General features: G+C 39.5%; 2 protein-coding genes across 4 annotated transcripts in view; one reads left to right on the top strand and one right to left on the bottom strand.

Moving 5' to 3' along the window:
* Positions 1–1,931, bottom strand: part of xkr4 (XK related 4) — a 63,372-nt gene extending 61,441 nt beyond the window's left edge. The window contains exon 1 of the mRNA XM_032565070.1: positions 758–1,931. Within this exon, the coding sequence (XP_032420961.1) occupies positions 758–1,458 (701 nt within the window). The 5' untranslated portion in view covers positions 1,459–1,931. The remainder of the gene's footprint in view (positions 1–757) is intronic.
* An 843-nt stretch (positions 1,932–2,774) lies between these two features.
* Positions 2,775–13,992, top strand: part of tgs1 (trimethylguanosine synthase 1) — a 52,544-nt gene continuing 41,326 nt past the window's right edge. For 2 of the 3 annotated variants that reach the window (XM_032565061.1, XM_032565060.1), the window contains exons 1-3: positions 2,775–2,990; positions 5,501–5,568; positions 9,622–9,728. In XM_032565061.1, the coding sequence (XP_032420952.1) occupies positions 2,899–2,990; positions 5,501–5,568; positions 9,622–9,728 (267 nt within the window). In that variant the 5' untranslated portion in view covers positions 2,775–2,898. Of the gene's footprint in view, positions 2,991–5,500; positions 5,569–9,621; positions 9,733–13,992 lie in introns of those variants that run through there. The other variant, XM_032565063.1, reaches the window with a different exon arrangement.

The raw sequence follows: 13,992 nt of genomic DNA, 5'->3' as shown, positions 1-13,992 counted from the left end.
TGCAAAAACTGTATTTAAATGTTTAAGTGAGCATCTGTTTAAATTAAGCTGAGATTTAGTATTACAAAAGAAAACACTAACCGGTCTTAGACCTGTCATTCTATCTGACAGCATAAGCTGTCTTAGTTACATATCTATATGTAGTATTTGGGGTTTTATTTTTGTATTTTTATTCTTTGTTATTGATACAATGACATGACAACATGTCTATTTTTAAGCTTAAACTTACAATATGTATCTGTTTGAGACTTTTAATTTGAAAGAAGCAGTTCTCCACTTGCCCTGTCAAGTAGACAATCTAATAAAGATTTATTGGCAGGACTGCTGACAGCACTCAGTCTTCTTTTATGTAGGCATAGAAGAAGCACAACTTTTTAATAGTTTGTGTGAAATCATTTTGGGCAACAGCAGACGACTGTAGTAAGTTGTAGGTGACCATGGTTATAAAACTGCAAAAAACTCAGAGATTTGTAAATACTTTACTGACATTGTTTGCCCTTACTCTACTGAGAAGCTAATTTTAGTTTTCAATATCAAGCTGACATTATAGTTCCAACCACATTTACATGTGATTTTTTTTTACAAACTAATTAATTGTTAATTATCAAACTGCTTTCTCGAGGGTGTGTCTAAAGCCAGCTAAATCAAAGCGAGCAAACCAGATCTTTTAAACAAAAACGTAACTAAGACACAAAGCTGCAAAAAATGTATCGACTTGGAAAAAAAAAAATGTGTTAAGAATTTTAAGGCACCTTACCTCCATATCTGACCCAGCTGGAGAATGTGTATTATAGACTGGCACAACCACACACAGACGGAGTAATAGGGCGACCGTTTCGTGCCTCTTCTGCCCATCGCTGTGCTGCCGGTGCTGTTAGTAGCAGTGTTCTTGCTGGCAGTTGACATCTGCCTCTGCGGTGTGGCCGGGTGCTGCTGAACGGGAACATCGCCTTGAGAGGCCGAGCCACTCAGCAGTAGCTTACTCCCGTCCAACTGGGGGCAACCGACGGCAGATTCAACGTTGTCCTCTGTACTGAAGTCAGCGACGAACCATCGAAAACTAAATAGCTGGACCGAAAACGAACCCAACACCACAAAAAAAAGCGTCAAGCCGAACCACCAATAGTCCTGGCGAAGATAGTAATCGACTGAAAGCCACACGTCGGTTCCCACATCAGCCAGATAAACAGACACTGCAGCAACAATCCACAAGCAGTCCCATATCACATATTTTTGCTGTTCTCTGCTTAGACGGAAGCAAGGTGAGTTGGAGCCTCCCCGACCGCAGCACTGAGATTCCCCGTTCGGAAAATCCACGTCCAGGGTGCATGCTGAGTCGGTCTGTTGTCCCAGGTGCAGCCCCTGCACCGAGCCGGAGTGCTCGGAGTTCTGCAACGGCGTGAAGGCCACATCGCTCCTATTTAATTTCAAGACCCCATCCGACTTAGCTGCCATCATTGTAATCAGAAGATATTAAACTGGTAGATTTCTTCTGCTCTTCCTCCCCTGTTCACTTTTAGCGCAGCGTTTGTCCGTCGAAACCTCGTTTACGTGTTTCTTCACTCCTCATTTCTAGACCACACCTGCTCCTTTACTCTGCTGTCTTCTCATAATACACGATGAATCCAGAGATCCAGGTTGAGCGTAGCATTGTGCTTGTTGCCCCAGGTTTTAGGTCTATGTCTCATTTTTGAGTGATTGATGAGCATCTCACATCCAGCCGTTAAAGGATATTCACCGCCTTGTTTCCTTAATCCTACCTGGTGGGATTCTACAATCAGTTGTTGCGATGTGGTTGCAAAAGCTACAACTAATTAAGTATTTGGCAATGATAGAGAAAGGATGAAGGCTGCGGCCATGTTCTTCTATAGAGGACTACAAACAATGACATCATTCCCACTCTTCCCCCTGAATGTCAACCGCCCGCCCTCCTGGGACCCAAACTGCACACACACACGCTCAAGCACCCCCCCAACCCTCCACAAGCACACCCCCACGCATAGGCGCACACCCACAGGCACCATATATAGGGTTCCATTTGTGTCAAAAATAAGTAGAAGTCATATGTGTACATGTTCTTGGTCTATGTCGTTGCTATGCGTCTTTGGTTGATGTCTATGGTCTTAGTGCTTTATGGATATGTCGATGTTGCATGATGTTACATATGTAGGTGATGCATGTTAGATATTGCATATGTCTATATTGCACATGTGTTCACTGCATATGTAGATGTTGCATATGTCTATGTTGTATATGTCTATGTTGCATATGTGTTCGCTGCATGTGTAGATGTTGCATATAGGAACAATTATTCCTACACACATGTGTAGGAACAACTTTATTATTGGGGCGCGGAGGGTGGACATACCAGAAACCTGACAGATGTAAAATGTCAAAAATGGTGTTATCAACACCTTACTTAGTAATGCGTTACTTTAATCTAACGCATTAGATTAGTAGCAAATAATCTAATGGATTACTATTTACAATCCAATAATCAGAGAGAACAGGAGTGATTTCTGCTTCTCGCATGCAGTAGTTTAATGCCATAAGGAGAGAGGATGCATTCATCCTCTCTCCTTATGCAATGCATATGAAGCCGGGGTAGTTTAAAGATGCACTGACAAATTAAACCTGAAACATCTTCGACGAAAGAAGGGAGGAAAAAAAACAGCAATCTTTTAGAAAGGATCTATTTCGTTGTTCTGCTGATTTGCTTTCTACTCTCCAGTCCAGTAGGAGGCGGTAAAGCACCTTATAGTTGTTCTGCCAGCCGCCATAAAGCACCAGAAGAAGAAACAAGAACCAATGTTGCATGTTGGGTCTCTTTATTTCTCGCCGAATAAATTGTGCGTCGGAAATTTTGAGCTGAGCGCGTAGATACTGGAAAGAAGAAAAATGACGGTGGTGGCGGACGTTATTTTCTCCATCAGTCAAACACATGAGAAGGAAGATGCTGTTCTCCTTCGGTGCTCCAGAGCTTTCGTGGGGTGAGAATTTCTCATGTTCCTTTTTTGAAAACGGCATAAAGTTTCCTTCTCTTCCGGTTTTACGGTTTAATACCTTTTTGTGTTAACACTCAATGCTCAATAATACGTTAAGGACGCAGCACACACGGCTAGATCAACCTTTAGTGCATGTGGAATTACCATGCTAAAATGTAATTAAAAGGCATTTTTACTGGCTACGTACTTATTATACTTTATAATTCAATTGCAGTAAAAGGTTTTACAGCATTTGTTTGTGCTTCTGGGGGATGGGGGTAGGAAAGAAAGTTCTTATTCTTGTTCTTAAGTCGATTTAATCTTCGTATAATTTCGAGGATAATATAGTGCCTGTAAAAAATATTCACCCCCTTGCATGTTCTACCCCTTTACTGCTTTTAATCATAATTAGCAAAATTTGGATTCTTTTGACAAAAAATGATTTTACTGTCAAAGTGAAAACTGATTTATATAAAATAATGAAATTTAAGTAAAACATATTTGACATAAGTGATTGTATAAATACTTACCCCCTTCAACTCGGTATTTAGTGGATGTTTCTGTGGCTGCCACCCCAGTAGGGAGTCAGAGCGGACCCCTCTCAGTCAGCTGCTCATTTATTTCTCCAACATGACAAAACTGAAGCAGTCTTGTCATGTTGGGGGAGATCAACTGTGAACAGTCCTATTCACGTCCTTCCACAAATTCTCTAAGGGATGTTAGTCTGGGTTTTGACTGGGCCACTCCAGAACCTTCACCTTGTTGTCTTGCAGTTGCAATGAAACAAAAAGCAGAGCAATATATTTCATCATTTGATATATTAAGTGAGCCAAAGAGCCACTTGTGTCTACAGAGATTCAGGTTGCAGATCCTCATCTAGCAGATGGAAAATGTGATCCTATCTCAATACAGCAGCTAAAAGTACAGGACTATAATTTTTTGTTCATTGTTAAAGTAAAATTGTGAAGGTTAAAAAATCTACCACTAAATGTTAACAAAACACATTTAGTATAATTTCCTCAGTACCCCCGTTAGCCTCCGTCTAGAACCGCCCCTGGGCTGCAGGTCTGTGTCTGGTGCATTTTTGATTAGCATGTTTTTTTTCTTCATTGATAGGAAGTCAGATTATCCAAACTGGTAAACCACATTAATACAATAATAGTGAAATAATACATTAAATGACCAATGAACCCTGAATTCTTAAAATATATCAACATTTCTGAATAAAGCACACAGAAAGTCCTAACAAACGTTTTTAATGTAGGAGAGGACTGAGGGATGAAGAGACACTGATGTCTGGTTCTTTAGGTTCTGACGGGTCTCTCCTGATCCATTCTGTTCCAAATCATACAGCAGCACACTGCACCACGATGGACACATTTTTGCCCATCGATAGACACAGTATCCATCTTCACTGACATTGTTCAGCCTGGGATGTGCGTCTTTTCACTCACGTCTATATTTCTGCAAGAACGTTTGCTTGTAAGGACGGTGGAATATCGGGTGGTATTTTAAAAAGACGCGGGTTGATAGCAGCTCACCACGGCTGCATAGTGTCCGTCTCTAGGCAACCACGGTCCGTAGCATTCTGCATGGCGTTCAGGGGGTCCTGTTTAGCTGACCTTAATATATCCTGTGTTTTATTTTGGTCATTATTGTTACATTTAGTGTTGATATGTGTGTGAAAGGTTTGTCTATCGGATAGTTATGTGTCGGTTCAATATGGGACGAGACATTTAGCAGTATTTTACGGGAGGGGTGGGGTGTTTCAGCACCTAAAACAGGGCTAGAATCGCCACTGGAAATAACTATCATTCTTTATTTCATTTTTAGAATAAAATGGTTTCATTGTTTAATATTTTGGATCTACATAGATTCTTATTTAATTGGAAAACATGAGTATCATATTTTGATCTTCAGCACATTGTGGTGGATAGGCGTAGCCTAGTCTGGATCACTGCTCTCCGACTTTGTTTGATAGTCACTAATACACATATTACCAGCAAGTTTATTAATTATATTTTTATATGCCTGCTTTTGTCCAAATATAAACATGATTTTTTTCATCCCTCTTTAATTCATGTTCCCCTTTTATTTTTTTAGAAAAATAAAAGCACAATCATCTTCCATTGCTTGATATCTTCCGTTTAAGTCTTTGGCTATGGCTGGTCATGTATGTAATTAAAATGGAAAGTCACATGTAGTGAACAGTTCTTTCTAGGTGAGCTGTGTGTTTACTTTGAGTCCCAATTTTTCAAATGTGATAATCACTCCTGTTTTTTTTTTCATCAAGCTCATTTCACACAAACATTCATTAATAAAAGGACTGAACATTTGCTATGGACTAAATAAAGTTTGGCTGATCATTACTCAAAGAAATCCAGAGAGTAGTGACACAATAAGTGGAACAAATATTGCAGCAGTTAACCTAAGAAACCCTTAATGTGTCACAGATATGGTTCATGTATATGGACTCTGTCTTCATTGACTGTCTTTGTATGTCTGCCTTTCAACAGGGACAGAGAACTGTATCGCTCTGATAACAGACTGCTTTCATCTGGCAGAGAAGTCACTGAAGTGCAAGGTACTGTATATTGTTATATTTATCACTTAATGTTCTGTAGAATTAACCAGGGCCTGTACTCCCAGAGTTGTATTGGAGAGCCCCTGTCCTAAGACAGGGGCCTGCCAGTGAGAACTGGCTTCAGACAGCAACTCTGTGCTAGGAAATGACAGAAATTCTTATCTTACTGCAGAGGTGGGTTTGACCCTGTTTGTTAACCCTGTTGCTAGCTCTGACTGACCTTGTTGCTAGGTGTGATCTGAATGTTGGTCTGTGTGTTGTGTGTGTGCTGCCATGTGGCTTAACACCACATCCTAATCAACAAAACCTGCTATACCCAAGATGTTTTATTCCCTCAGGTTTAGAAAATTCGACAGCTATTTTAAAGTCTTGTCGTGTCAACCAGGCATTTGGAGTTCTCTTAAGCCCAGTTCAAACTACACGATTTTTTGCCCCGATTTTCCCCTTACAACAATCTTAGAACGTCCAATGTTCTAAGATTGTCGCTTCTAATAATTGTAACCGATCATTCTGTAGTGTGTGGTGTGTAATACACACACTATTACACACATTGCGTCCAGTCGGTAGAACGTCAGAACTGCTCCGATCTAAAATCAGGCATATTCAACATGTTGGATTGTCTTGGCCAGTTTATCACTGCAGCGTGTGGGGGTTTCCCCGACTGGGAGCAAGAACGCTGCCTGTTGAATGTGACAGGTAGCCAATCTGAAAGCGCAGTGACATAAGTACAGAGGGGAATCCCAAACAGCTGACATGGCGCAACCGAGAGTTCAGTGGACATCGGAATGATATTTGGAAACAACATGAAAAAAACAAACTCACCTCCATAGTACACCAAATAAAGCATCTGCTCACGCCCTCTCCGCTCTTTTATCCAATGCCTGCATTTATGCAGGCATTGGAAACGAATCCAAGAAACAAATGTATCACCGAATCCGAACTTCTTCAAAACCACAAACAAGTATTCCCACTTCACCCTGTCAAATGCTTTTTCAGCGTCCAGGGAAATTACCATTTCGGGCATATCAGAAGAATGCTTTGAATAGATGACATTAAAAAGGGTGTGTGTATTAAAAAATAATTGACGCCTCTTGACAAAACCACTTTGCTGTTCAGATATAACCAAAGGGAGGGCCTTCTCCAAACGAGAAGCAACCAACTTGGCTAGCACCTTTACATCTGCATTTAACAAGGACAATGGTCTGTAAGAACCACATAAAGTTGGGTCCTTGTCCTTTTTGTGAAGTAAAACTATAGTAGCCTGTGTTAATGTTGGAGGCAAAGTCTTGCGTTCTAAAGATTTGTTAAACATAGCCAATAATAGTGGTGCCAATTTTTCTATGAACTTTTTATAAAATTCAATGGGAACCCCATCAGGGCCAGGGGCTTTGTTTGACTGCAGCGCTTTTATTGAATTTATTACTTCCACAAGGCTGAGTGAAGAATCCATGCTCCTGGCAGTATCCATATCAATAGCAGGAATGGAAAGACTTTGACAGAACAGAAAAGCCCTGCAGCGCATTGTGAAAACAGCCTCCAAGATCATTGGTGCCCCACTCCCCACCCTGCAAGACCTGTACACCACCCGACTCACCCAGAAAGCGGTCACGATTGTGGGAGATGTAAATCATCCTGCCCACAAACTGTTCAGTGTCCTGCCCTCCGGGAAAAGATATAGAAGCCTCTGCTCCCGCACCACCAGACTCTCCAACAGTTTCATCCATCAGGCTGTGAGGATGCTGAATTCCCTCCCCTCAGCATCAAAGCGGCCAAGAAGATGAAGAAGAAGAAAAAACCCAGAACCTTGCACAACTGCCCTCCCTCCTAACAATACATTCTCAGTTGTAAAACTTTTTACGCTATATGTCTAGTTATTGTACATCTATTTATTAATTGTTTAGGATAATTTTAGTTAGACTGTGTCTTTTATTGTTACTCAATGTTAGTAACGCCCTGTCTTGTATCACTGTGGGATAGTGAGAAACGTCATTTCGATTCCCTTGTATGTCTGGACATGTAAGAGGAATTGACAATAAAGCTGATTGATTGATTGATTGATTGAAGAAATTTTTTCATTTTATTATTAACTGTGGGAAATTCTGATGAATATAAAGAAGAGTAAAATAATTTAAAAATGTCATTAATTTCGGTGGGGTCGGTTGTAATTACCTGTTGAGTATTTTGAATACTAGGAATTATACGAGAGTTGACCTGACGCCGTAACTGATGTGCCAATAAACGGCCAGCCTTGTCGCCGTATTCATAGTATGAACCTTTACTGTGTAAAAGTACGCGTTCAGCTTCTTTGGTACAAATTACAAGAGTCTCTGATTGAACACCCATACCCTCTTTAAATAATTCTGGTGAGGGACTTATGGCATACCTTTGATCAAGTTTAGCAACGGCTATTGCCAATTCAGTAAGCCTTGAGTTATGTCTTTTATTAGACAAAGATGTGTAGTAAATTATTTGTCCTTTAAGATAGGACTTAAGTGTTTCCCATAACAGTGAGTGAGAAGTGGAGTCATTCTTATTAAACACCAGAAACTCATCAATTGCATTAGAAGTAAAGTCACAAAATTCTTCATCTGCCAGTAAAAGAGTATTAAACCGCCACAACGGTCGACTACGTTTATAAGACTTCAACTGAATATCTAATAATAACGGAGCATGGTCTGATTAATTATAAGTTTTTAACTTTTTGCTATGTTGATGTTGTAAAATATGTGCAAGTACTGGGATTTGTTTCAGAAAGATGAATAATTGAAAGATCAGAGCAGCTTGAGCTAGAAGAGTGCATGTCCTGAGTATTCATTTTTAGAAAACCAGATGGCAGTTATCCTTATTTTTTTCCAGCTGATTGTGGAAGAGTAACGTCTCCCAGCTCCATTTATTGAAACTGCATGGTGAGTTAATTGCAAATTTTCTGGCATCCCCCACACCGCTCTTGGAGCCGCGTGCGCAATATTTGTGCAGCTCACTGTGCTTGTCACAGTTTAATGAACTTCTGCACCTATTTTTTTCTTTTTTTGCTCCTCTATTTAGACTATAAGTAGATTAACACAACATAACATTTTATGTATTTTTCTCTGTTGTATTTTTCTCTCGCGCCATTTCAACCTAAGGCTAGAATGAGCTTCTAAACCAGATGTACTCTATGTGAAAAGTTTATAATTTTTTGTGTGGTGTTTACTTATTTTCCTGTTGAAAATAAATAAATGTGACATGCTACCTGTCACATTCGACAGGCTGCGTTCTAGCTCCCAGTCGGGAGACACCACACATGCTGAGATCATTGGGCCAAGACAAACATGTTTCATATTCCTAATTTTAGATCGGAGCGGTCCCGACGTTCTTCTGCCTGGACCCGATCAGTCGTAACACACCACACACTATAGGATGATTTGTTACGATAAAAGCAAGTGACAATCTTAAAATGTCGAACGTTCTAAGATTATTGTAAGGGCAAAATTGTGTAATAAAGAATTGTGTAGTGTGAACTGGGCTTTACGCCGCTAAAATTCTGAGAAAAAAAATTAGGAAGAAAAATTTTCATCTTTGGAAAGAATTTTCCTAAGATGATGTCACTTGAAGCTACTCAGTCTTATGATTCTTTGAGAACACCAACCTGCTTCTTAATCTTCCATGGCTTGGATTGCATTTGTCAAATTTGCAACTTGACCTTTGACTCTGATAATAGTAAAACAAACAGCACACATAATTGTTAAAAGTTGTAAACAAGAGAAAATAATTGCAAAATTCTCACTGCTATTGATCATAGAGCATTCAGCCACACTACTCCTCGTCTCTGCAATACATTACCATCCCAACTCAGAAATATTGATTAACTTCCTCAATTCAAATCACATCTGTTTTTTCTGTCTGATGACTGATGACTTCTGCTGTTTCTATTGAGTTGATTTCATTATTTTACTGTTGTATCTTTTAATTGATTTAATGTATTTTTGCTGTGTCCTTCAGTGTCAACAAAGGTGGCTATAAGTAAAATGTATTAATTTAATAATTTAAATGTAGATTTTCTTACATTGACAGAATCTGAAGATGAGGAAGAGGTAGAAATCTTGGATGAAGAGTCTGAGCTGATGGCTAAGATGGGTTTGCCTGTAGCATTTGCCAGCTCTTCTGAACAGAAGGTTCAGGTCAGTGGTACTTGATGAATTTTCTTGTGCATTATGCAGGATTTCCCCCTGAAAACTAGCTAAGCCAGGTGGTCGGGTTAACATTTTAACACAGACCACAGATACAGAAATGTAATGCTGTTAAATTTGATTGAATGGTTTCAGCATAGATAAATTAAAATATTTTAAATTGTTTAAAATTTAAACAATTTAAATTTTGTTTAGGAGCTGGCAAGTTTACTTCAAAGAACAATCTTTATAGTTGGATTGTTTTGTTACCCTAGCAAAAATCTGATGCTATGAGTTTAACCCTTGCAGAATGACTGTGTCGTTGGCGACACATTTTTACAAGCCAACTTTGTCTTACTGTAACTCTGCAACAGTTTGCCCTATCAGAAAAATGTCTTTGAAAGGAAACAAATTGCGCATTCAGGTCTGCATAGTGTTATTACGGTAACTACCCACACGCCACTGTAGGAAGCCCCTCGAATGCGAGTCTTTGTCTCCCCTTCCTGCATGGACGAAAAGTACAGAGTGAGGAGAAAAAAATGAGTGACACAGCGGAGAATCAAGAGCGGAGTGCAACAAAATATGTTAAGCAAACATCCTTCAAGGAATATAAAGACACCACAGAGATTCCTGGATGGTTTTGAATTTGGAGAATCCGAATCAGTTTTTTCTCCTGAAGAAAGGTAAAGTTTGATTGATTGAATAACGTTTTGAATTTTATTTGTGAATGAACGGGGCTTTTTACTTTGTGGATAATAGTTTTTCTTGGTACACATAATGGGATGTATATATAGTTTTATTTTGTGTTTTCTTTTGTTTTTTTAATAGTTTATCAACTATTAAAAATACTATAAGTTAGTATAATCATCAATTTATACTTTGTATGTGTAGGGGTGCACTTTTGCGCACTATTTATGACACTTCTCCGTGTACAGTACCACACTCTTCATGTATGCCTGTATAGCTTACTATGACTTTTTTGGTGTTTTTTTGGTAACACTTTATTTGACAGGGTGTCAAATGTCAAGTTGTCATAACAAAGATATTTTGAATAATGTCAACTTTGTATTAAAAATGTCATGATTTACCAAATGACACTTTATGACAACAGTCATAAATATTCATGAAGACTTCCTCATGTTCATGACGGTGTTATGTCATGTTTATGACGGTGTCATGTCAGTCTTATTCACAACCTGTCAAATAAAGTGTTATCCTTTTTTTACTACTTAGTGTGGATTTGAGACCAACTGAATATATATATATATATATATATATATATTTTTTTTATTTTTTTATTTATTTATTTACTACTAGACATATTTACTACTTTTAGAAAATTTTCTGATGAAGAGCAGCTGGCTCCGAGGGGGAGAACTGGAAGAGGCAGAGTTCCTGTTGGAGGTCGTGCTGGGAGTATGAGACACCGCAGCAGTTCCCCACATCATCTGAGGTGGAAGACCCATGTGGAGCCTGAAAAGCCAGGCTTTCAACCCCTAAGTTTCTTTCCAAAAAGAACTCCTGGTGTCCAACCCCCTTCAAATTTTGGAAATCCACCACCAGGCGAAATTTTTGACTATTTCTTCTCTATATAAGTTCTCACATTAGTTTATGTTTATACAAACAAGGGGGCAGCCAGGATTCTGACCAAAGGGAGGAAGTTGTCCTGTACTGAAATAAGTCCAGGAGAAAGAAAAGAAATTTATTGGCATGCTGTTGTACCTGGCGATCAGCCGCCTGGAAATATTTTCAGTCATCAAATACGAGCTGCCATCATGTCCAGGGACTGGTTCTTAGCTAGGCCTGTCACGATAGCAAATTTTGCTGAGCGATTAATTGTCTCAAAAAATTATTGCGATAAACGATAATATTGTCTGAAGACCTTTTTACACTGATTTAATGGAAATGACGTAATAATGCATGCGATTTCCTGTCAAAGATAGATACACTTTATTTTCAAAAGAATATTTAACACTGGAGCTGATAAACTAAATAAACAAAACAACCAAAAACAAAATGGATTCTCAGTCTCCATTAACAAAAAATGTACTTGATAAAAACTAAACAACATAAAGCCAAAGTGGAAATAAATACTGCATTCAACCCAAAGAGTGCAGATTATGAAGTCTGTATACTATGTTGCCCTTCAGTAATAATTAGATTTAAATAGAGAAGACGGGCACATCGACTACCTGATGCAATAGTTCACACTACATGATTTTTTGCTCCTATTTTTCCCCATACAACAATCTTAGACCTTTGGTCTTTCTAAGATTGTGTGGTGTGTTACGGTAGATCTAAATCAGGGGTTTTCCCCCGACTGGGATCTTAACGCAGCCTGTTGAAAGTGACAGGTAGCCAATCAGAAAGAGTGGATTCTCCTCCGTGTTTTCTGAGGGGAAATTACGTCGGGGAATCCCAAACAGCTGACACGGCGCAACCCGAAGTCCAGCCGACGTGGAAACAACATTAATGTTTATTCAACATGCAAAGAATATAGAAATGACAAGGGGAGGAGTTGGAGCGAAATTGCTACCGCAGTTGATAAACCCGGTAACTTTTCAGCTGTTCTTCGTTAACGTGACGTAAATATGTTCTAATGATTTTCATTCAGTCAGGACTTTACGCTGACACTAGCCACATGCATTGCAGGTAGATTGTAGTAAAGCATTGATTAATGCCTGGTTTTAAAATTAGTTCACTGGACTTGTAGCCATTATTTTGTGCCCATTGTTGGACACCACACGGCAGGAACGAACCCGATCGAACCGTTATATCTAGGATTTCTGTCGGCTCATGTGTGGTCTGTCAGGTTTTGAAAATGGGCCGACAATCGGCCGACAGCTCTAAGATCGTGTAGTGTGCGCTGGGCTTTACACTAAGGAAATGAGGAAGGGAGGATCAGTGGAGAGCACCGGAGTTGAGCCTTTTTTCATTCGGTGTCATCAACAGAAAGAGAAAAAGGTCGGGAGAGACGATAATGCCGATAATTGAAATGACGTCGATAGTTTTAATTTATCGTACGATTAATCGATTTATCGTTTATCGCGACAGGCCTATTCTTAGCCATTTTGGCCAATGTTTGAATGAATGACCCAGAGGAGGATCAGCGAAATGATGAACAAAAGAGCACAGAAGCATATGACCCCCTCCACCGAGTCAGGCCGCTGATGGAAATGATTGGGACAAGGTGCCGTGCTTTATACCACTCAAGGCAGCACCTTGCAGTGGACGAGTGGATGGTTCCAACCAAAGCCAGGCTTGGCATAAAACCAGGGCCTCCATGGGGCCCTAAGCAAAATTTGGTTTTGGGGCCCTCTATTTCTGCTAACAATGTGAATTGCTGGAATCAACAGTTAGACGATTAGATCAGTTGCACACCTGCTATAAACTTATTGCATCTCTGATGTTGCTGTTTGCATTATACCTTATGCATGTATAATATAAGATACATGTATCAGCCAGTCGATTTCTGGGTTAATTTTGGTGGATCGTGATTGGCTGACACTTACATGTGAAGCCTATCTTATCCACTGATCTTATTTTCGTCAGCAAAGGTTTAAAAATCAGCCTATGTCCCCTTCTGCTCTGCAGTGAGAGGTTTGACTGATAGACCGGCCCACCAGGTCAGGTCTGCACATTTACATCTAACAACATTCACCCCACTGTTGCCAACTCAGTGACTTTCTTTCTACATTTAGTGACATTTCAGACAAAAAAATTGGTATCAGCCAAAATCAAAATCAGCAGATCAGGCTCTTTAAAGATCGGTAACCGGCCAGAAAACTTCAATCGGTTCAGCCCTACACAATCGGTGCAGCCCTATACACATATTCATGACATTCTATGATTAAATTAATTTTTCTTAAGCGTAACTCCAATAGCTAAAAATTTCATGTACACCAGGTGAGTTTTTCTCCCCTGAGAATGTGGACCGGTACCGGGTTGATACTGAGCCTTGAAATGATTTTAACAGAGGTTTCATATAACTTAGAAGTTGATGTAAAAATATTGTTTGTTTTAGCCACATAAATGATCAGCAGCAAACACCATATCACCAACTACAGCTTAGAGCAGCTCATTTATATATTAATGCAGCAGCCATGTAGCCTGATGGAAAACATTTTGCTAGACAACATCAAACATTGAGAAGTTTTAATTATTGTTATCAAATGTTATCAAACACGCCGCTTTGGAAGCCAAAAAAACCTCAGAAATATACAGAGCCAAGCAGGAGAATCAACTCATTTCAAGTTAAAACTCAGCTCCACACAAA

The sequence above is a fragment of the Xiphophorus hellerii genome, chromosome 6 (genome assembly GCF_003331165.1).
Source record: "Xiphophorus hellerii strain 12219 chromosome 6, Xiphophorus_hellerii-4.1, whole genome shotgun sequence".
Classification (NCBI taxonomy): Eukaryota; Metazoa; Chordata; class Actinopteri; order Cyprinodontiformes; family Poeciliidae; genus Xiphophorus; species Xiphophorus hellerii.
This window is presented reverse-complemented; position numbering and strand designations above follow the sequence as displayed.